The 18,787-nt window shown below is 36.2% G+C and overlaps 2 protein-coding genes across 4 annotated transcripts in view; one reads left to right on the forward strand and one right to left on the reverse strand.

Moving 5' to 3' along the window:
- The window catches only part of fsd (transmembrane protein fates-shifted), a 59,383-nt gene that overhangs the window by 12,663 nt on the left and 27,933 nt on the right, over positions 1-18,787 (forward strand). The window contains exons 3-5 of the mRNA XM_069840498.1: positions 2,981-3,088; positions 14,768-14,978; positions 15,920-16,118. Coding sequence (XP_069696599.1) covers positions 2,981-3,088; positions 14,768-14,978; positions 15,920-16,118 — 518 coding nt within the window. The remainder of the gene's footprint in view (positions 1-2,980; positions 3,089-14,767; positions 14,979-15,919; positions 16,119-18,787) is intronic.
- The window catches only part of LOC138709609 (uncharacterized), an 809,429-nt gene that overhangs the window by 3,791 nt on the left and 786,851 nt on the right, over positions 1-18,787 (reverse strand). The gene's annotated exons all lie outside the window — the stretch shown is intronic.

Here is an 18,787-nt window from a genome sequence, read left to right on the forward strand (position 1 = left end):
TGTGCCATAGGTTTGTGATATGGAACCCCCAGATTTACACACACATTTGGAAGAAAATCGTTGTGAGAATTTTAACTCCAACAAATCCATCATCCTGAACAAAGTTTGAACCTATGAATATCTTCTGTAGTGGTAAGTGTAGCAATCACTTGACCATAGATGATAATTATGGCTTCAGATAAATATACTGTTACTTTTCTAATAAGATTTAGCACATATTTTCTTGATGAATAGACTCACAGACTTTAGTACTGCATATCAATTAAAAAATCCATCTGTTTAGTATACAGTAGAAGGTTGTAAACATAACAGTTGGCAGTAAAAAAGCCACTTTTTAAATAGTAGAAATATGGAAGAAGACAACAGTGTCGATCTTTTTTTTTTTATCATCACAATACATTATGTATTCTGAGTAATGAAAAAATAAAAATACAGGCATCCACAAAGAAGAGATGAAAATACAGTAGAACTTGGTTATAGCGATCTCGTTTTGTGTGACACCTCGCCTATAACGTCAGATATTCTGTGGTCCCAACTAATTCCCCATAAAACATATGCTTTCCTACCTTGCTTAATACAACAAACGTATATGCATCTACCTCGCATATAACGTCATTTTCAACTTCAGTTTGGAATATAATTTTCTAAGAACCAAAGTATTTTAAGAAATATTTTACTGAAATCTGGCAAATCCTTTACTCTCACCTTCTATCATAGACCTCTGGAATGCAGGCAGATTCCCCATCCCATTGTAACCTGCCCGAATTCAAGCGGTATTAATGGTACCTGCATGTGGTCAGTTTCGACAGGAAATTTTCACTAAGTGCACGCATTTTAACGCAGTATGGCCACTAAAAGAAGTGAGTGACGCTTTAGAAGCCATTAGAATTGTGAACATTTCTATGAAGCTAGAGGAGGGAACAGTGAAATTGCAACTGAAATAATGAACATAGAATTTAATTTAGAAAGTGTATATTGGGCAAGTAGGAGACAACAGAGTAAAATGACTGATTACTTCACTCCTCAGTAAATAAGTTTGGTGAGTAATGACAAACTGTTTTAATACAGAATACTGTATTTATAATTGTACATGTATTTTACTGTGTTCATGGTATGCTTAAAAGTGAATACATAAATCTAAAATAAGCCAAATTATGTTTATTATTTCTCATTTTCCACCTCACTAGACTGGTAATATGAATCTCGGTTACTACGACACTCGTTTATAACAACGTAATTTTCAAGGTCCCTTGGATGTCGTTATAACCAAGTTCTGCTGTAATATTAATTCTTCCAATAAATCAAGATTTCATCTGAACACAATTCGTTTCTGAATAAATATGTGCAAGAATTTGCATCCTTATATTAAAAAAAAAAAGAAACAGTGCTCATGTGAGTGTGGAGATGAATATATTACCAAATGCCTGAACCTAACTTTTTTCATTTAGTGACTGTTATTACAATGTCTTTGATGATTACTAGAGACAGGATTTTCATGCACTATCAAATCGTAAAATATGCATTCATCCGTGCACTATCAAATGATCAAACATACACAATGAAGGGAAGAAACACTGAAAATATGCACTATCAAAATTGAAACTTACATTTTATTTTCGAATGGCACAATGTACTACTAACAATCTCTTCAAATTTCTAAGTTATTCTTTTCCCTTGATCCACTGTGCCACAAGATCTCTTCTCAAACATTTAATCGGGGACATTACAACACTTCACAGAACACAAATACTGTAGCTAATTCACAAAACACTGTACATGTAGCCTACTACAGACCTTCTACCTATCTACCTTTCCAATTTAAAGGCATGTTAGGGGAAGCATGTTAATGCTATTGTCGCCAAACTACAAAGTATGGAAGGGACCAGAAGAGGCACCCTTCTAATAATAATTTTAGCCTCAGGGTAAGACTTGTATAGAACAGGAGTGTGGAATTCCAATGCGACAATACAATGACAGGATTAGCTGGTAAGGTTCAAAGTCCTCGGGTAGAAACCCTGCAAACCGTTAGGATTTCACTTATATTTTTCAGTACATATACTCAAATATTGTAAGCTCAAAAATACCAAACTCTACGAGGCAACATTTATAAAATGCAGTATCATGCGATTTTAACATAAAATATGCAATGAAACTATAAAAATGGACCTAATATGCAACATAAACCTCAAAATATGCATTATTAAACTTAAAATCTGAAAAACATGCATTATGCATGAATTTACCACTGAAAAGACCGAAACATGCAAATATGCACGGAAAAAGTATACATATTTCGAATCACTAAGCCATAAAATGGATATTTACAAAGTTTGAGAACTGTAGCAAGCTTATATAAAAACATGCATTTGCATGGAAATCCTGTCTCTAATGATTGCACAGAATGCTATATATTAAAGTGGGGTGTCTGGATGAAAGGCATTAAAAAAAATGAGAGAGAGACTTCCTTCAGTTTTCAGGCTGTTGTACCAGAACTATATCTTTCCCTATGTTGGAGATTCACATCCTTATTGCATTTTAAAGGATACTTCTCCTATAGTGTCGATATTGTTACTGAACTTACCCAAAGTCATCAGCTGGTGCGGTATGGATAAACCTCAGAGATTCTCTTTCTGGTAGTGCATACCGGAAGTATGTATAATAAATTCTTTCTGTGATAATTTGTTTTGTATTCTTTCCCCGCTCCCCCAGTCTAGCAAGTGAATTCTTATAATTATTATAATTTTAACAAAAGCTTCCTCACATTATCTGTGTGTGATTAAGACAATTTAATTACCGGTATCTTGACATTTTATGGTTCCGGTCCATAATAATATTGATAAAACAATAAATTACTGACCACTGTAGTTGTTAGTGTCATAAATAGGAACTGAATATCACTAAAATAAGGTTACATCAAGCAAGAAAGCTTACTAAGAGCAAGACCATTATTAACATATCTTTCTCATTTCTGCTGTTCCAGTAAAACAGCTAACTGCAGAAACAGATGACAGGGCTTGGTATGAAAAATTAGAAGATTATGAAGGGGACTTTGAGTTTGTTGAGGAGGATGGAGAAGATGGTGAAAGAGGTAAGAATAAGGTTTATGCGATGCTTATTCATTATCCTGACTTTAATTTTTTTTAGAAATTTAAAATTTATGGTACTTGTAAAAGACAGAAATTCTGAAAATATGTGAAAATGTGTAACTGTCATCAAAGGTGCACGATTTGCGGACATGACAGCCATCCAAGATCGTGTGACAGCCGTTCTGCAATCGATACCTCAGAAGGCCTTTGCTGACAGTTTTCAGACGATATACAACTGTTGCCGAAAGAGTGTTGTAGCAGATGGTGACTATTTTGAAAGGCAATAAAGGAAATTTGTTTGTATCTTCTGTTTTGTTTGTTTTCTGATAGCATTCACCGAACTTTTTAGACACACCATGTATGTCCGACTCCATTGCAGCTCCATTGTATTCCAACTTACATAAGTATATTCTATGTACATTCTGGCCTTATAATCAGACATTGCCATCTGGATGTATTGAACCTCACAAAGGATACAACCTGTAATGTGAGATGGATGTTGAGTCATCACCCCACATTTTGCTGGATTATCCAGATTTAAGTCATATCACTCATTTGATACCTCGGGAAACACATATTGTCCCTGGGAGAGATTCAGGAAATCAAACCCATCAGCATTGCGAAGCTGGTCACCCACTGCAGTATCCCAGGATGATTTCTAGTCTATGCAAAACACAATTGGTCATTTGTGTGTAACTGATTCTAGGAGGAAGAAAAAGAAGACATGAAACACAGTTTCCATGACATGCCATTCATTAGTATGTCTCCACAGTCTGTAAACATAAAATTATTGTTTCTATACAGCTTCAAAGATGCAAATCTATGTTGTGCCATAATGTTCATTTAATGAAAAGAATTGAATAAGTTGTGTGTTATACAAAACACAATGAAAACCTAATCTGAGGATCTCAACTGAGAACATTTCAAGGATACCGGTACAGTGAAGCCTCTCATTTACGGACATCGAAAGGACGTAACAATCTGTCCGCATCTGGGAGGTGTCCTTTATTGGGAGGGAGGCTCCCCAATCTAACAGTAAATTTATAATATGCATTATGTATCCCTTCACGCTTTAAATGAAATGTATTACTGTAGTTTAATTCTAAATACAGTCTACTGTACTACAGTAAATTGTTTGCTAATTTGAACTACAGTAGATAAGACCGAAATAGGAAAATACAGTACTGTACCATGCAGTTTTATTCTAGGTCTACAGTTATGCAGTACTGTAATTTACAGTTTTCAACTTAACCTTTACGTTCATGTGTCATGTCTCTGGAAACAAAACAACTGATTGAAGTGAAGAGACTAATCCTACTAACCCTATCATGTGTTGAATACAATTTCATGATCACGGAAACCTTGGACCTATCAGACAGGTTAAATTTTATGACTTTGTTTATCCACCCGCTTCCAGCTAACAAGGGGTAGCCGGCTGGGCTAGAGGTAGCCTATGAGACGCTTATTGTCTTCTTTCATGTTAAGGAATTTCTGTACAGTTCTCAAAACTAAATTTTCCATTTTTGTAACACATTAGGTTTTGAAATCCAAGTTCTGTCCGCAGTCAGGAGGTAAAGCAAGCTTTAGGACTGTGAAACAGCTGTCCGTGTCTGTGTCTGAGAGTGTCCGTAAACGAGAGTTAAATTTATCATTATTTATATATTATTTCAGTTGGGACATACAAATCTGTCCGTATATGAGGAGTGTCCGTATCTTGGGGGTGTCCGTAAGGAGAAGTTTCACTGTATCTCAGTTTTGCTCAGTACTGAGGTGTTTGGTTTGGTTTCATGAACACCTCTTTTGAAAACAGCTTAATTATATCACACTTACATTCTGTAATAAATAGTATTGTACAGAGTTTTGATTCTGCAGTGTTGCAGTAGGGACTGTAGCCTACTGAACTTTCAGTACTACAAGCTTCCATTATTTGAACTTATTGTGGGGACCTACATGATTAAGAATCAGTGCTTAAGTAGTATCTAAAAACAAAACATTCCTCTGGATATGACGAAATATCAAGTGAAGCTCTTAAAGCCTATTCTGAAATATTTTTTTCTGCTTTAAGCTATTTATGTAATTAGTCAATCCAATACGGTATTAAAAAAAATGCTCAATAGTAAAACCAATTTGTAAAAGGGAGATAAATCTACTATATTGTTAATTATAGATCCATATCACTATTAATATTTTCAAAACTTGTGTATCATACATTATGTCACTATTTGGAATTCAACAGTGGGCAAATCACAATATAGCGAATGTAGAAGAAGCTTCGCCCACGACTCCTTCCACTTTTCCCTTACTAGCTCACCAGATACTCTACGTGTTAGGCGAGTGTTGTGTCGAATGCACATTTCATGTGGGAGGGGATAACTTCCCCTACTGGCGTTCGCTATATTGCGATTTATCCTCAACAGTAACCTAGTTTTAGAGAAGTTTGAATTTAGAAAAGAAAAAGCTACATAGAATGCAGCTTTTAGGTTGCTGGTTGAAGTACTGAATTTAGAAAAGAAAAAGCGACATAGAATGCAGCTTTTAGGTTGCTGGTTGAAGTACTGAATTCTTTAAATTCGAAATTATATGTTGGAGTATTTTGTGATTTAGCTAAAGCATTTGACTGTGTAGATCACAATATGTTCATAAACAAATCAAATTATTATGGGATTAAGCTGAGACCTCAGGTTGGTTAACATTTTTAGAAATATTAAACACAGAGATCTGCAAGGATCAATTAAGTTCATTATTTCTAGTTTATATTGTAATTTATCCCAGATAATCTTGTCTGCAGATGATAAAAGTGTGATTATCTTAAGTAAACAATATAATCATTTTATAAACACTTCAAACACAGAATTAAATCTAATTAATGATTGGTTTACTGCAAATAAACTATTACTTGATGTTGATAAAACCATTGTAATTAAATTTCGTACTAATGGTGCTAAGTTTTCCTTCAATGTTTCATTAATTGGAATTGATGTCGAAGAATCTACAAGCACAACACTTCCTGGTTTGCAATTGGATAATCACTTGAATTGGAAAACACCACAATGGATTACTCCTAAATTAAGCTCTGCTTTTATCTCATGATATAAACCCACTTAAAATGGTATCCTTTGCATATCTTCATTCTTTGTTCAAATATAGATTAACATTCTGTGCTAACCCATCTGAAGTTGAACATATATTTTATTTATAAAAAAATGTCCAAAGAATGATGACAGCTATACATAAAAGGACATCCTTCAAAATGATTTTCCAAATGCATTATTTCCCCGATCTTTTTTTTTTTTTTTTTGTGTTGAAAATCAAGATACTGTGAATTTTATTAGTAACAACAATGTAATTTATTCGCCACAACAATAATTCCTTTCTACAATTCGCCTTAAACGCTCTCGTCAACAATTGGATTTTCACTTAACACAGTATTCGTTATAGCACTCCACCGATGACAATGACAATTTACTTGGACTAGTACGAACAACAATGAACTGTTAATCTTAACTAATATTTACAAAGCACTATTTACAAATCAGAACTATCAGTTCTCAGTTCACAGTTCTTCTAGCTCAGTCACTCGAGTTCACAGTATCTCGAACCACAGACCTTCAGAGACAGTTCACTGTACTCGAACTCAGGTCCCTCCAACTGCGGTCCACTGCACTCGAACTCAGGTCCCTCCAACTGCGGTCCACTGCACTCGAACTCAGGCCTTCGGATGCTGATGCAGATGCGGACGCACACTCGAGTCGAACTCCGGTACACAAGACTGGCTTGCTTGCTCTGGCTTTCTCACTGACTGGCTGACTAATCAACTGAAAACTGCTGTCGTTCCTTCGCGTCCTTAATTTATAACCACAGCGACGTAGCCTCGAAAGTTCCACGCGTCTCTAGAGATGGCACTCCAGAAAAATCCAGAGCCCTCTCCTCTCTACCAGCACCAGATGCGCGCGCACTCTCTCTCCACTCTCTCGCCGCGTTGGCCCTTTCCCCTCTCTGCCGCGCGCCATCCCAAAGTGCTCCGCGCGATCTTCTCTCTTGCGGGACGCTGGTCGTGAGTTCGAATCTCACGTCGCTGTCACAGTACTTTTAGTATTAATCAGAACATTCATAATTTTAATATAAGACACACATCAGATCTCCATCTACTCTATTATTCTCAGTGGTTACAAAAAATAAAATAAAATAAAGATATCACTATCCATGCATTACAGCCTTCAGCACACTAATGATTATTATCTTAAAGTTTGAAGGGTCAAGAGAAGAAATTTAGAACAGATGTAAGAACATTTCTGCATATTCATACCTTCTACTCAACTGCTGTATTAATAGTTATATATTGTATATTTCTGTATAATTCCTGTTTTTTTTTTTTTTTTTTTTTTTTTTTTTTTTCACATCTCGAAGCTACAATACTTCTGTAAGATCTATGGAATACAATAAATAATTTAAAATGACGTAGGTTATTATATCACACTAAAAGATTGTTGCTTTGTCTTACCGTAAATCCAAGTTTCTTCCTCTGTAACAATTTTTTTCCAGAATTTTAGATTAGTTCCTTAAAATAGGACATGGTAGTTTCCTTTCAAATCCACGAATTCACTGCATCACATTTGATCTCATTGACAATAACCTTAGCAGTTGAAAAGAGGCATGTATCTAGGAATTTTATTTAGAGAGTCTCCAAAATAAAATACAGGGATCTTTAAAAAAGTTATGTCTGATGTAAGTATAGGTACAAAATTAAGAGTAAGCCTAATTGGCTATGAATACTATTTTAAAAGAGAAAAGAATATTTTATATTTCCCATAGAGGAATAAATATTAATATTCTGGTATTTGCCGATGATATGATTGTAATACAAGATACTGAAACAAAAATACAAAAAGCAGTATATGAACTAAATAAAATATGCCAGAAGCATAACTTTAACGTATCAAATACAAAAACAAAAGTGATGGCATTTCAAGGCAAAAATACTGTAAGATCTAAGATTGAAATAGATAATAAAGCAGTAGAACAAGTAACAGATTTTAAGTACCTGGGATGTGATGTAAGTTACAAAAAGGATAATGACATAAAAATAAAATTACAATCATTCCAGAAAGTATGTGGCACAATTAATAGAACTTTGAAGAATAAAAGCAGAAACTAAACAAAAATGAAATTCTGCAATGTAACGGCAGTCCCTACTCTTTTATATGGAAGTGAAAGTTGGGTTATAACAAAACATGAAGTTAGTAAAATACAAGGGGCAGAGATGAGATTCTTGCGGAAAGTAAAAGGATGCACGGGATTGGATAGAATTAGAAATGAAGATATCAGGCAGGAACTAGGAGTATACCCACTTATTGATAAAATAGACAATTACAGACAAGATTGGAAATTACATGTAGAGAGAATGGACGACTACAGACTTCCCAAGAAAGCAATAAATTAGCTATAAACCAAAAGGACGAAGAGATCAGGGACGACCGATGAAAAGATGGAGCGACCTTTGAAGCCGGAACGGGCAATTGCCCATACCAAGAAGTGAAGAAGAAGAAGATATTTCCCATAATTAAAAGTCACAGCAACAGTTTTAGATTCTTTTGTCGAGCCTTGATGTCCAGCACCTGAACAAGAGTGACAGCAATAGTCCAGTGAACAGATAACAGTGATAAAACTACAAGGCGTTCTTTTCTATCCTGTTCCCTGGCAGAGATTTCACTCTCTTCATTGTAAAAAAATAAACATTTGACGATAGCTGTAGAAACAGGCAAGTTCACAACTGTTTCCACTTGTCATGACATAATGATATATTCAGCATTTAGAATGGCTGTTTGTGTATCACAGTAAATAAATAAATCATGTATTAAATAAGTTCTTTTCTGGCAATACTTTTGCACAAGCATTTCAAACGGAGTCAGAATACCTTTGTTATTCTTGAATTTTTCTGAAAGATCATTAAGTCCTCAAGAACGAGAGGAAAACTGATATTTTGTATTTTGATACGGTTGAATATGGAACAAGTCAAGTCACAGTCTAGTTGAAATATATACAGTAGGGTTTTACAATATAGTAGTACAACATGAGGGGTTAGTATCGATATTTAATACAAGATGCGCAGGGAGGGAGGGTGTGCGCATGCGTTTTCCCTTTACTGAGAGCAAATCCTAGAGCTTAAATCATGTTTTGTTGAACGTCAAGTTATTGATTGATGTATATAAAATATGAAATATTTAAACATATGTATGTATTTATTCACACTGCAATGGGTATATACCCAGTGGCAGTGGTAACTAATTACACTCAATAATGACAATAATAAACTTATTAATTAAAAATACAATTAATAATAATACTAATAATTAATACTAACAATAATTTATAATAATAATAACATCAGGGAATATCCTAAATTAAATGAAGCACGATCACTTAAAATAACATTTAAAATAAATCTAATTTGTATCTTAAATCTAAGTTTGAACTAAAACCCACGAGTATGATATGTTCATATCTGCACAAGTACCTTTCCACATTACACTCATTTCGCTGTCAACTCACTCACTGCACTGGAACTACGACACATTTCACTGATTCTATCCTGATTTCACTAACACTTCAAAAACATTTCACTGTTCAAATACTTTGCACTGCCACTATAAACTATAAAGCTTCACTGACAGGAACACGTTTCGCTTACACAACACACTTCACTGACACAACATAATTCTTCACTGATACAACACTTTAATAACAAAATATCATTTACACCCTTTAAATACTGTGTATAATTACCGTCTATTAGTAAAGTCCTTAAGCCTATTTTTAAATACATTTTTGGTTATTGGTAAAGCCTCTAGTAAGTCTGCAGGTAAAGCATTCCAGTCCCTGATAGTACAATTGAGAAAAGAAAACTTTCCAGTGTCCGTCCTCTGCCTTCTTTCCTTCAATTTATATGAGTGGTCGTTCCTTGAAGAGTAATTTTGGCGGCTATATTTCTCAGTTGCTTTGTCATAATATGAAGGCATGTTTAATTTACATTCATGTAGTTATATGAAAATATATGATTCATAAGAAGAAACATCAAATTATGTGGTATGAACACAGTATAGTATATACAGTCGCAAAGCTCAATATGTAGTAAATATGCAAACATTAGGTAGTTGCTCACCACTAGGATCGCTAATATCGCCTCATTACAGACAATGCAAAATAGTACCGTCACAGTCTATTGTTTCTAGCACCCTCAAAACTCAAGCTTCGTGACTGTATATAGTAGACTATGGTATTAATACGGAAGTAGCTTTTGGAACTTGAAACTTTCTATTGGCACTCTAACAACTGCTTTGAATTCTTTAAAACTGAACTTTTTTTTTTAATCAAACTCTGAATTAGTCTAACAGTACAGTATAAGTCTCCAATATAGATAATGTTATTTTCCTCTTAAACATTAAACTTAATTAATATTGAACTTATCATACCCATAAATTTTAATGTGTAATTGCAATTATTGACCTTCGTTGTTCAAAAACTAATCAGGTCTCTTACAGTTAAATATGTTCTAGATATCAAAAGGAATAATTTTGTTTAATTGGTGTTTCAATGGTTATGATCGAAAAACCCATCACAAATTACGCAAACACCATCACAAAATAGTATAAATGAGTTTAGGAAGCATTGAAACTTATAATTCTGATAAAACCTGACATCTAACCATTTATTTTTTTTAGTTTCTTCCTCTCTTTCTTTCAGTCTCTTTTCCTTCCATGTATGTTATACGAGATAAATATCAGGCATGTCTCTCATAATCGGAAAGATTTCATCTTGCAATTTACTTATTTATGTATTTAGCTATTTATTTTTCTTCTTCTTTGAATTCTATTTAATCAATCTTCTTAATGTATCCAGCTGTTTGCTGACAACATGTAGTCCACTGTAGTCTATTCAGTTGTTGTTTTTCACGAGAAATGAGGGGTATTTTGATCGGTGTTCATTATAGATGCCTGTTGCTAGTAGCCAGAGTTGGGGTGTAGTCAATATATACTGCAGAGCTGTCTTTTCTGCAACTGGTACTGATGATTTTAATTTACTTCTTTTGTGGTTTATGGATGGACAGTATAGAAGAATGTGTTCCAGATCTTCATCAGATTATTACACCACAGACAAGTAGGATTATCAGAAAGGTGAAATCGGTGTAGGTACAATTGAGTGACAATGTGACCTGTTCTGGCTCTTGTTAAAAATGTCTGAACATGTCTGGGCAAGTTTTTGTACATTTCCAGGTCATTTGGTTTCTTTTGTACAGACTAAAATTTTTCCTTTGTCAGAAGAGAGCCAATTGTTGATCCATAGGTTTGAAAAATGAGACTTTACTGAAGCAAAAGCAATGGACAGAGATATCACTTGAAGAGGTCTTGGTTGCAAATATGTTGCCTGTTTTGCAATATTATCAACTGAATTCTATTTAATAGTAATATAATAATAATAATAATAATAATAATAATAATAATAATAATAATAATAATAATAATAATAATATCCAGCATTACATTTTATTAATGGAATGAAGTTGATATTTCTCTTAAGTGTCTTGCACTGTTCCATGCATTGATACATTGTCGCAGTTGTCTAATACTTCACTTCTAACACCTCCATATATACCAAATAGTCCACACCTGTGGAGTAATGGCTAGCGCGTCTGGCCGCGAAATCAGGTGGCTCGGGTTCGATTCCCAGTCGGGACAAGTTACCTGGTTGAGGTTTTTTTCCAGGGCTTTCCCTCAACCCAGTATGAGCAAATGCTGGGTAACTTTCGGTGCTGGACCCCAGACTCATTTCACTGGCATTATCACCTTCATCCCATGCAGACGCTAAATAACCTAAGATGTTGATAAAGTGTCGTAAAATAACCTACTAAGAAAATATATATATATATATATATATATATATATATATACGAGGCCTGTCTAAAAAGTATCCGACCTTAATTTTTCCCGCATAAAGTTGTGATTCTAAGGCGGCGCCACTGTGCATGGTGGAAGGAGGAACTGTAATGCGCATGCTTGAATTTTTTCACCGCATACGCTTGTGCCAGTCACTGGCTGGTGGTCGCCAAGTAAGGTGCTGTTCTAGGTGTTTGTCGGATTTAGTTTTCTCGCAAGATGACTGAACGAATTGAGCAAAGATACTGCATCAAATTTTGTCAAAAGCTTGGTGATTCTCAAAGTCAAACAATTCGTAAGATTCAGCAGGTGTTTGGGGAAGATGCGATGGGTGTAACACAAATTAAGGAGTGCTTCAACCGATTCAAAGATGGCCGCACATCAGCGGAGAGTGAGCAGCGTTGTGGCAGGCCCCAAACTGCTCGGAGTGCAGCTGTTGTTGAGAGGGTGCGAAATTTGGTGATGGCAGATCGTCGTTTGACCGTGCGGGAGATTGCCGAAGAGGTTGGAATGAGTAAAGATTCTGCACATGCAATTTTGCGTGATGATTTGAACATGAACCGAGTGGCTGCGAAATTCTTGCCCAAGTTGTTGTCCCCGGAACAAAAGGACCTCCGTCGTGACGTTGCACAGGACCTTCTGGACACCGCCAACACTGATCCTGGGTTTCTGAACACCGTGATAACTGGAGATGAGTCATGGGTGTACGGGTACGACCCAGGAACAAAAAGACAGTCGTCGCAATGGAAGCATCCCGAGTCTCCAAGGCCGAAGAAAGCGCGGCAGGTGCGAAGCAAAATCAAGGTGATGCTGACTGTTTTCTTTGATGTCCGTGGAATTGTGCATCACGAATACGCACCAGAAGGACAAATGGTGACAAAGGAGTACTATCACGATGTTCTCCAGCGACTCCGTGATGCAGTTCGGCGCGAAAGACCAGACATGTGGACGGGGAACAACTGGCACTTGCATCACGACAACGCCCCCGCACATTCATCCCAATTGATACACACTTTCTTGGCCAAACATGGAATTACAACCGTTCACCAACCTCCCTATTCTCCAGACCTGGCTCCTTGCGACTTCTGGTTGTTTCCAAAATTGAAGACACCACTGAAAGGATCCCATTTTGAGAGTAGAGAAGAGATAATGCGGAATGCGACGACGGAGCTGAACACCATTCCAAAAGAAGACTTCCAGAGGTGTTTCTGGCAGTGGAAGGATCGGTGGGCTAAGTGTGTGCAAGCACAAGGGGCCTACTTTGAAGGGGATTAGGGTCCCAACCCCGTCAGGTATTTGAAATATTTTTTCTGGCTAAAGGTCAGATACTTTTTAGACAGACCTCGTATACCAAATTAAATATTTCTGAGACTATGCTAGTTTGACAGTGTAAAGAATTGCATTTCTGAAATGGGAACATCAATAAGGTGGAATTCAGTACTCTCAATGGTCGACTTGGAATGTAATGATAATGAATAGCAGAGTTTAATCTTGACCTGGCGAGAAATTATCGATAAGTTTTGCATGAAGCCCTGTTATTCAGGGACAGTAAATCTACAGCAAAAGTCTTCCAGTTTTACTTTCCTTTAAAAGAAATTCCTGTTACGAATTTCAATCATATTCATAAAACCATTGCCCTAAACTAGGTTTGAACAGTACACTTCATATCTAGTGACAAGCATAGCAGCAATACGATATTCAGTGTAAATGGGTCATTTGCAAAATTTGTATAACAAATGGACGATTAATTAAGGTACTATTTAGTGCATATTCTGCATGTATTAATATAGTGCAATGTCTCTGCCATAGTAATCAGCCACTGTACACTCACCTTGCTTTACAGCACTGTTTTGAATGATGTAACAGACATGACACGGAGTAACAGATCTGACAGTTAACAGACATGACAAAGCAAACAAGCATGTGCTAACCTAAAATTTGTTTGCTTAAAAATCTTCAAAATAGCAACTTAACTACTGCACATGTGCACTATTATGTCCTCTTATCGTGACTTTATATGTTGTTATTTGTGGAAAACACAACACAAACAGATCTGACAGAGTAAAAATGCACACTTTGACTAAAACATAAAGCAAGATTATGAGACACAGTCTCGCCAAATCAAAATGGGTGAACATAGCAGTACAATCAAAATTACTCTTTGTGCTTCATCTTGGCTTGTGCTGACATCTGTGGGATTTCTTTTTCAACTGTGTATCCATAGGAACATAATGGTGTAACAGACCTGACTGACTTAATGGACTAGAGTAATTATGCAATAATATTTAAGGAAATATAAACTCAGACATAAATTAATAAGTTTTGATAATATCAAATGTTTCTTTGATTTTTTTCTCAATTACATTATTAAACAAACCTTTATCTGGACATAATCATGCTCCATTTTTAAAATTTAACTAGTATGGACACAGCATTTTAGCTGTCAGTATGAGAATTTTATTTTATTCTAGTGAAATATTTCACATGAAGGAAATAATTCTTGTGACGTTCACTACATTAGTATTGAAACTACTCACTGTTAGGAATTTATAACTCTATCGTTATAAATGCAATAATGGGAAGGGTAAAAATTGATGGACGTCATTTGTTATACAAATTCTGCAAATGACCCTAATACATGTATTCTGACCAGTGTATAGATGGAATAGAGCAAGAGGCCAAGCTCTTGCTTTAATTAATTAATAAGCTATTGTTATATTAATTGAAGTAATCCAATACTTTATGTTTCAGCTGTGATTGTTAAAAGGAACCCACGTCGCCGTAGGAAGACCGCCAGTGAGGGTGATTCCATTGATGATGGAGGAGTGGAATATCCTTTAGATATTTGGTTCCTTATATCTGAACATATTCGCCCTGAAGATGTGTCTATATTTGCCCGAATTTGCAAGAGTGCTTTACATGTTGTCAGTACAGCAAAATTTTGGTTTCATCTTTACAGAAGGTACACAAATGCATAGTGTAATACATTATTTGCTTTTAGTTTATTTATTTATTTAATCTGACAGGATTAAGGCCATAAAGCCTTCTCTTCTATCCTACCAAATAGCACATATAAATACAAAAAAGAAATACAGACACTGATAAATACATAAATATTGCAAAAGTTGTTGTTTTCTAATGCCAGGCGCTTGACAATAAAGTCATTTGACCTCTTGCACTCCAATATTTTTCAAAGATATTATCATGGCCAGCCAATGAAGCACAGATTTTGAGGTGTTCCGAATCCATTTCTTGGTTTGAGTTGCACAATGGACAGTTAGGGGACTGATATATTCCAATTCTATGCAGGTGTTTGGCCAAACAATCATGGCCTGTTGCCAATCTAAATGCAGCTACAGACGATTTTCATGGTAAATCGGGAATTAACTGTGGATTATGATGCAGAGAGTTCCATTTTTTCCCTTGAGATTGTGTTATCAAATTTTGTTTGTTGAAGTCTAGGTATGTAGATTTAATAAATCTTTTCACAGAGTAATATGTAGATTTAGTAACAGGTCTTTAAGTACCAGTGCTGCCCTTCTTTGCTAAAGCATCCTCATTCTCGTTTCCCAGGATTCCACAATGGGATGGTATCCATTGGAATATAATATATTGCAAAAGTACATATTACATTTACACTGATTAAAGACAGTCTAATTGAATAACAGTGAATTACACATTTTGGGACAGGAATTTAAATATTTATATTTAGATGTGTAGACATTTTATACAGGTCCTTAATATACAGGGTGATTGACGAGGAGTTACCGCCACTTATGGAGCTTATTTCCGAAGACATTCTAAGGAAAAAATGTCTTATATTCATGGGTCCTATTCTCAATATTTTCAGAATTACGCTATCTTGACATTTGTGTTAAATTGTTGTATTTGTATTGCTTCCAGGCATTACAGGACAGTGCCAAATTTGCCAGAACGTCTGCAGCCGGAATGTATGGTGCGCTTGTATGGACTGCGTGCATGCGTGATCCGAGCACTGCATTTCACTTACCCCCCTTTTGTGAACAAATTGAAGGCTGTTACAACATTTGAAGGTGATCCGCACAACCTGACAAAGAGACAGTGTATTCTGATGTGGCATCAGGTATCGAAACATTTGAAAAATTACCATTACATAAATATACTTCAGTGATAGGGGAAATATAAACATTCATCATCACCAGCCCTGGCGATTTCAGCCCCATGGACATAAGGTTAATTACTATAGCATGCTAGATGTTAGTCAGGTGGCATAAGCAGACGCTATTTAAACAAAGGTGTGTATGCGCCAGTGGACTATTAGCTGTGTGCACGAACAATTCTAGGAGGCTACAACTACATACCTAGTACTTACACAGACTACAAGTTGTTCCTAAAATAGATAGTCAAGGATCTCTGTAAAGATACATAACTTGAAATAACATTAAATCTACACATACCTTACTTACATATCTCCATATTTAGAGAACAACATATCAATAATTTAAATAAAATGCATATATAACTTACATAGTCAACTTCCTGAAAAGCTGATGTACACACATTTTCGAAATGGGTTACAATTGCAATTCGATGTTTCTCCATATCGCTATATTCTATAAATGATTGTACCATGAAAAGACTGGTGTTTATACAGGGTGTATCAAAAATACGTGTACAAACTTCAGGCATGGGTTCCTTACACCAAAAGAAGGAAAAAAGTTCATATGAACATATGTCCCATAATCCTTTGTTTCCCCGTTAGGAACTGTTCAACACATTGGTACACTCATAATGTGCCAACACACAAAACTCATAACCAATGCTCGAAATGTCCTCCTCTTGCTTCTAGACATGCATGCACTCGTCGAATAATGGACTGTCGCACCCTTTCAAATACTCCGGGATGATGTCGAATGGTTTCACAGGCTTCCATGACACGTCGATGAAGAGTTTCTTGATCCGGGATGTCTGCTCCATAAACCAATTGTTTAAGGTGCCCCCAAAGATAAAAATCCAAAGGATTGAGGTCGGGAGAACGTGCTGGCCATTGAACTGGTCCTCCTCTGCCTATCCATCTGTCATGGTAGACACCAGTCAGTGTATTTCGAACAAGGCGACTAAAATGTGCTGGAGCCCCATCATGCATGAACCACATGTTTTGTCTTATGTTCAGAGGCACATCTTCGTACAGTAATTCTCGAAGAGTGTTTTGGATAAAGTCCCTGTAGATAGCACCTGTAAGACGTCCTGGTAGAACATATGGACCTACCAGAGAGTCATCTACAATTCCAGCCCACACATTAATCCTAAATTGTTGCTGATGTCTAGCCTGAAATACTGCACGAGGATTACGATCTGCCCATACGTGTTCATTGTGGAAATTGGTAATTCCATCTCTCCCAAACGTTGCCTCATCTGTAAACAAAACTGATGAGACAAACAATGGATTGGCTATTTGTGCTAGAAACCATCGGCAAAAGTTCTCCCGTGGTGGATAATCGGCAGGCGAAAGGCCCTGCACACGTTGCATATGATACGGATACAAGAGCTGCTCGTGAAGTACCCTCCATGCTGTACTGTGAGATGTACCAGTTGCCACAGCCAATTGTCTTGTACTGATACCTGGATCGTCGTCGGCACAGCGTAAAATGTCTTCTTCGAGGTTCGGCGTACGAACAATTCTTGGTCTTCCTTGATCACCAGTCTGTGGTGCAACGGTTCCTGTCTCAGCAACGCGACAATAAACAGCAACAAAGGTTTGATGATTCGGTTGTCTTCGGTCTGGAAACGCCATCTGATACAGCCGTACAGCCTCGCGTCCATTACCATTCGCGCGACCATACATAAAAATGATGTCAGCCTGCTCACGAAATGAATATCGTCCTGCCATGGTTGAACGAAACACGTTAACTCACTCCACGTTCGCAATTGCAACGTTGAAGACAGACTAATGACAAATGACACATGTAAACAAGTCTCCATGGCAACACTTCGCCATCTGCAGTCCATTTCTGATACGAGTCACAGCCTTCTATGAATGAGTGCATAAAGAAATGAAGTTTTGAGGTTGGACCTCGAAGGCCGTTGAACGCAAACTTTTAGTAATAAATGAATAACGGGGAAACAAAGGATTATGGGACATATGTTCATATGAACTTTTTTCCTTCTTTTGGTGTAAGGAACCCATGCCTGAAGTTTGTACACGTATTTTTGATACACCCTGTATATAGTGAGGGTCACATAAGAACACTTCCCAAACAACAAATATTGCCGTCTTGTCAGTGTTGCCAACTGTTACCAGATATCACACGATCTTTCGTACTAAATGAATTATTTATTACCGTACTTTATGTTGGAAGGTTATTCTAAATAATTCAATAATGTGTAACATGTTTTCATAGGCAATCTATACGAGAAAGGGATCAACATATCAAGTATTTTGTATGGCATTACCTTATTCATTGCTTTGAACTAAACAATTGAATCACGAAACCTAACCTAAAAATGTATTTTGTTTGACCACATGAAATTATTAGTACTAACTCCGAAAACTTACCTGACTATAGTCTTGAATTATAACCACAATGCAACACATAATAGTACATTATGCAACGAGCCTATAATGATAGTAATTAAGAAAGCGAGTATGGATGTTTATGAAACGAGCGCAAGCGAGTTTCATAATTTTCATACGAGCTTCTTAATTACCATTATAGGTGAGTTTCATACGACTTTTTATGCTCGACCATATTTCTAACTTGAAATTACCGGTATTCAGATGTATACATTTTA

The sequence above is a fragment of the Periplaneta americana genome, chromosome 11 (genome assembly GCF_040183065.1).
Source record: "Periplaneta americana isolate PAMFEO1 chromosome 11, P.americana_PAMFEO1_priV1, whole genome shotgun sequence".
Classification (NCBI taxonomy): Eukaryota; Metazoa; Arthropoda; class Insecta; order Blattodea; family Blattidae; genus Periplaneta; species Periplaneta americana.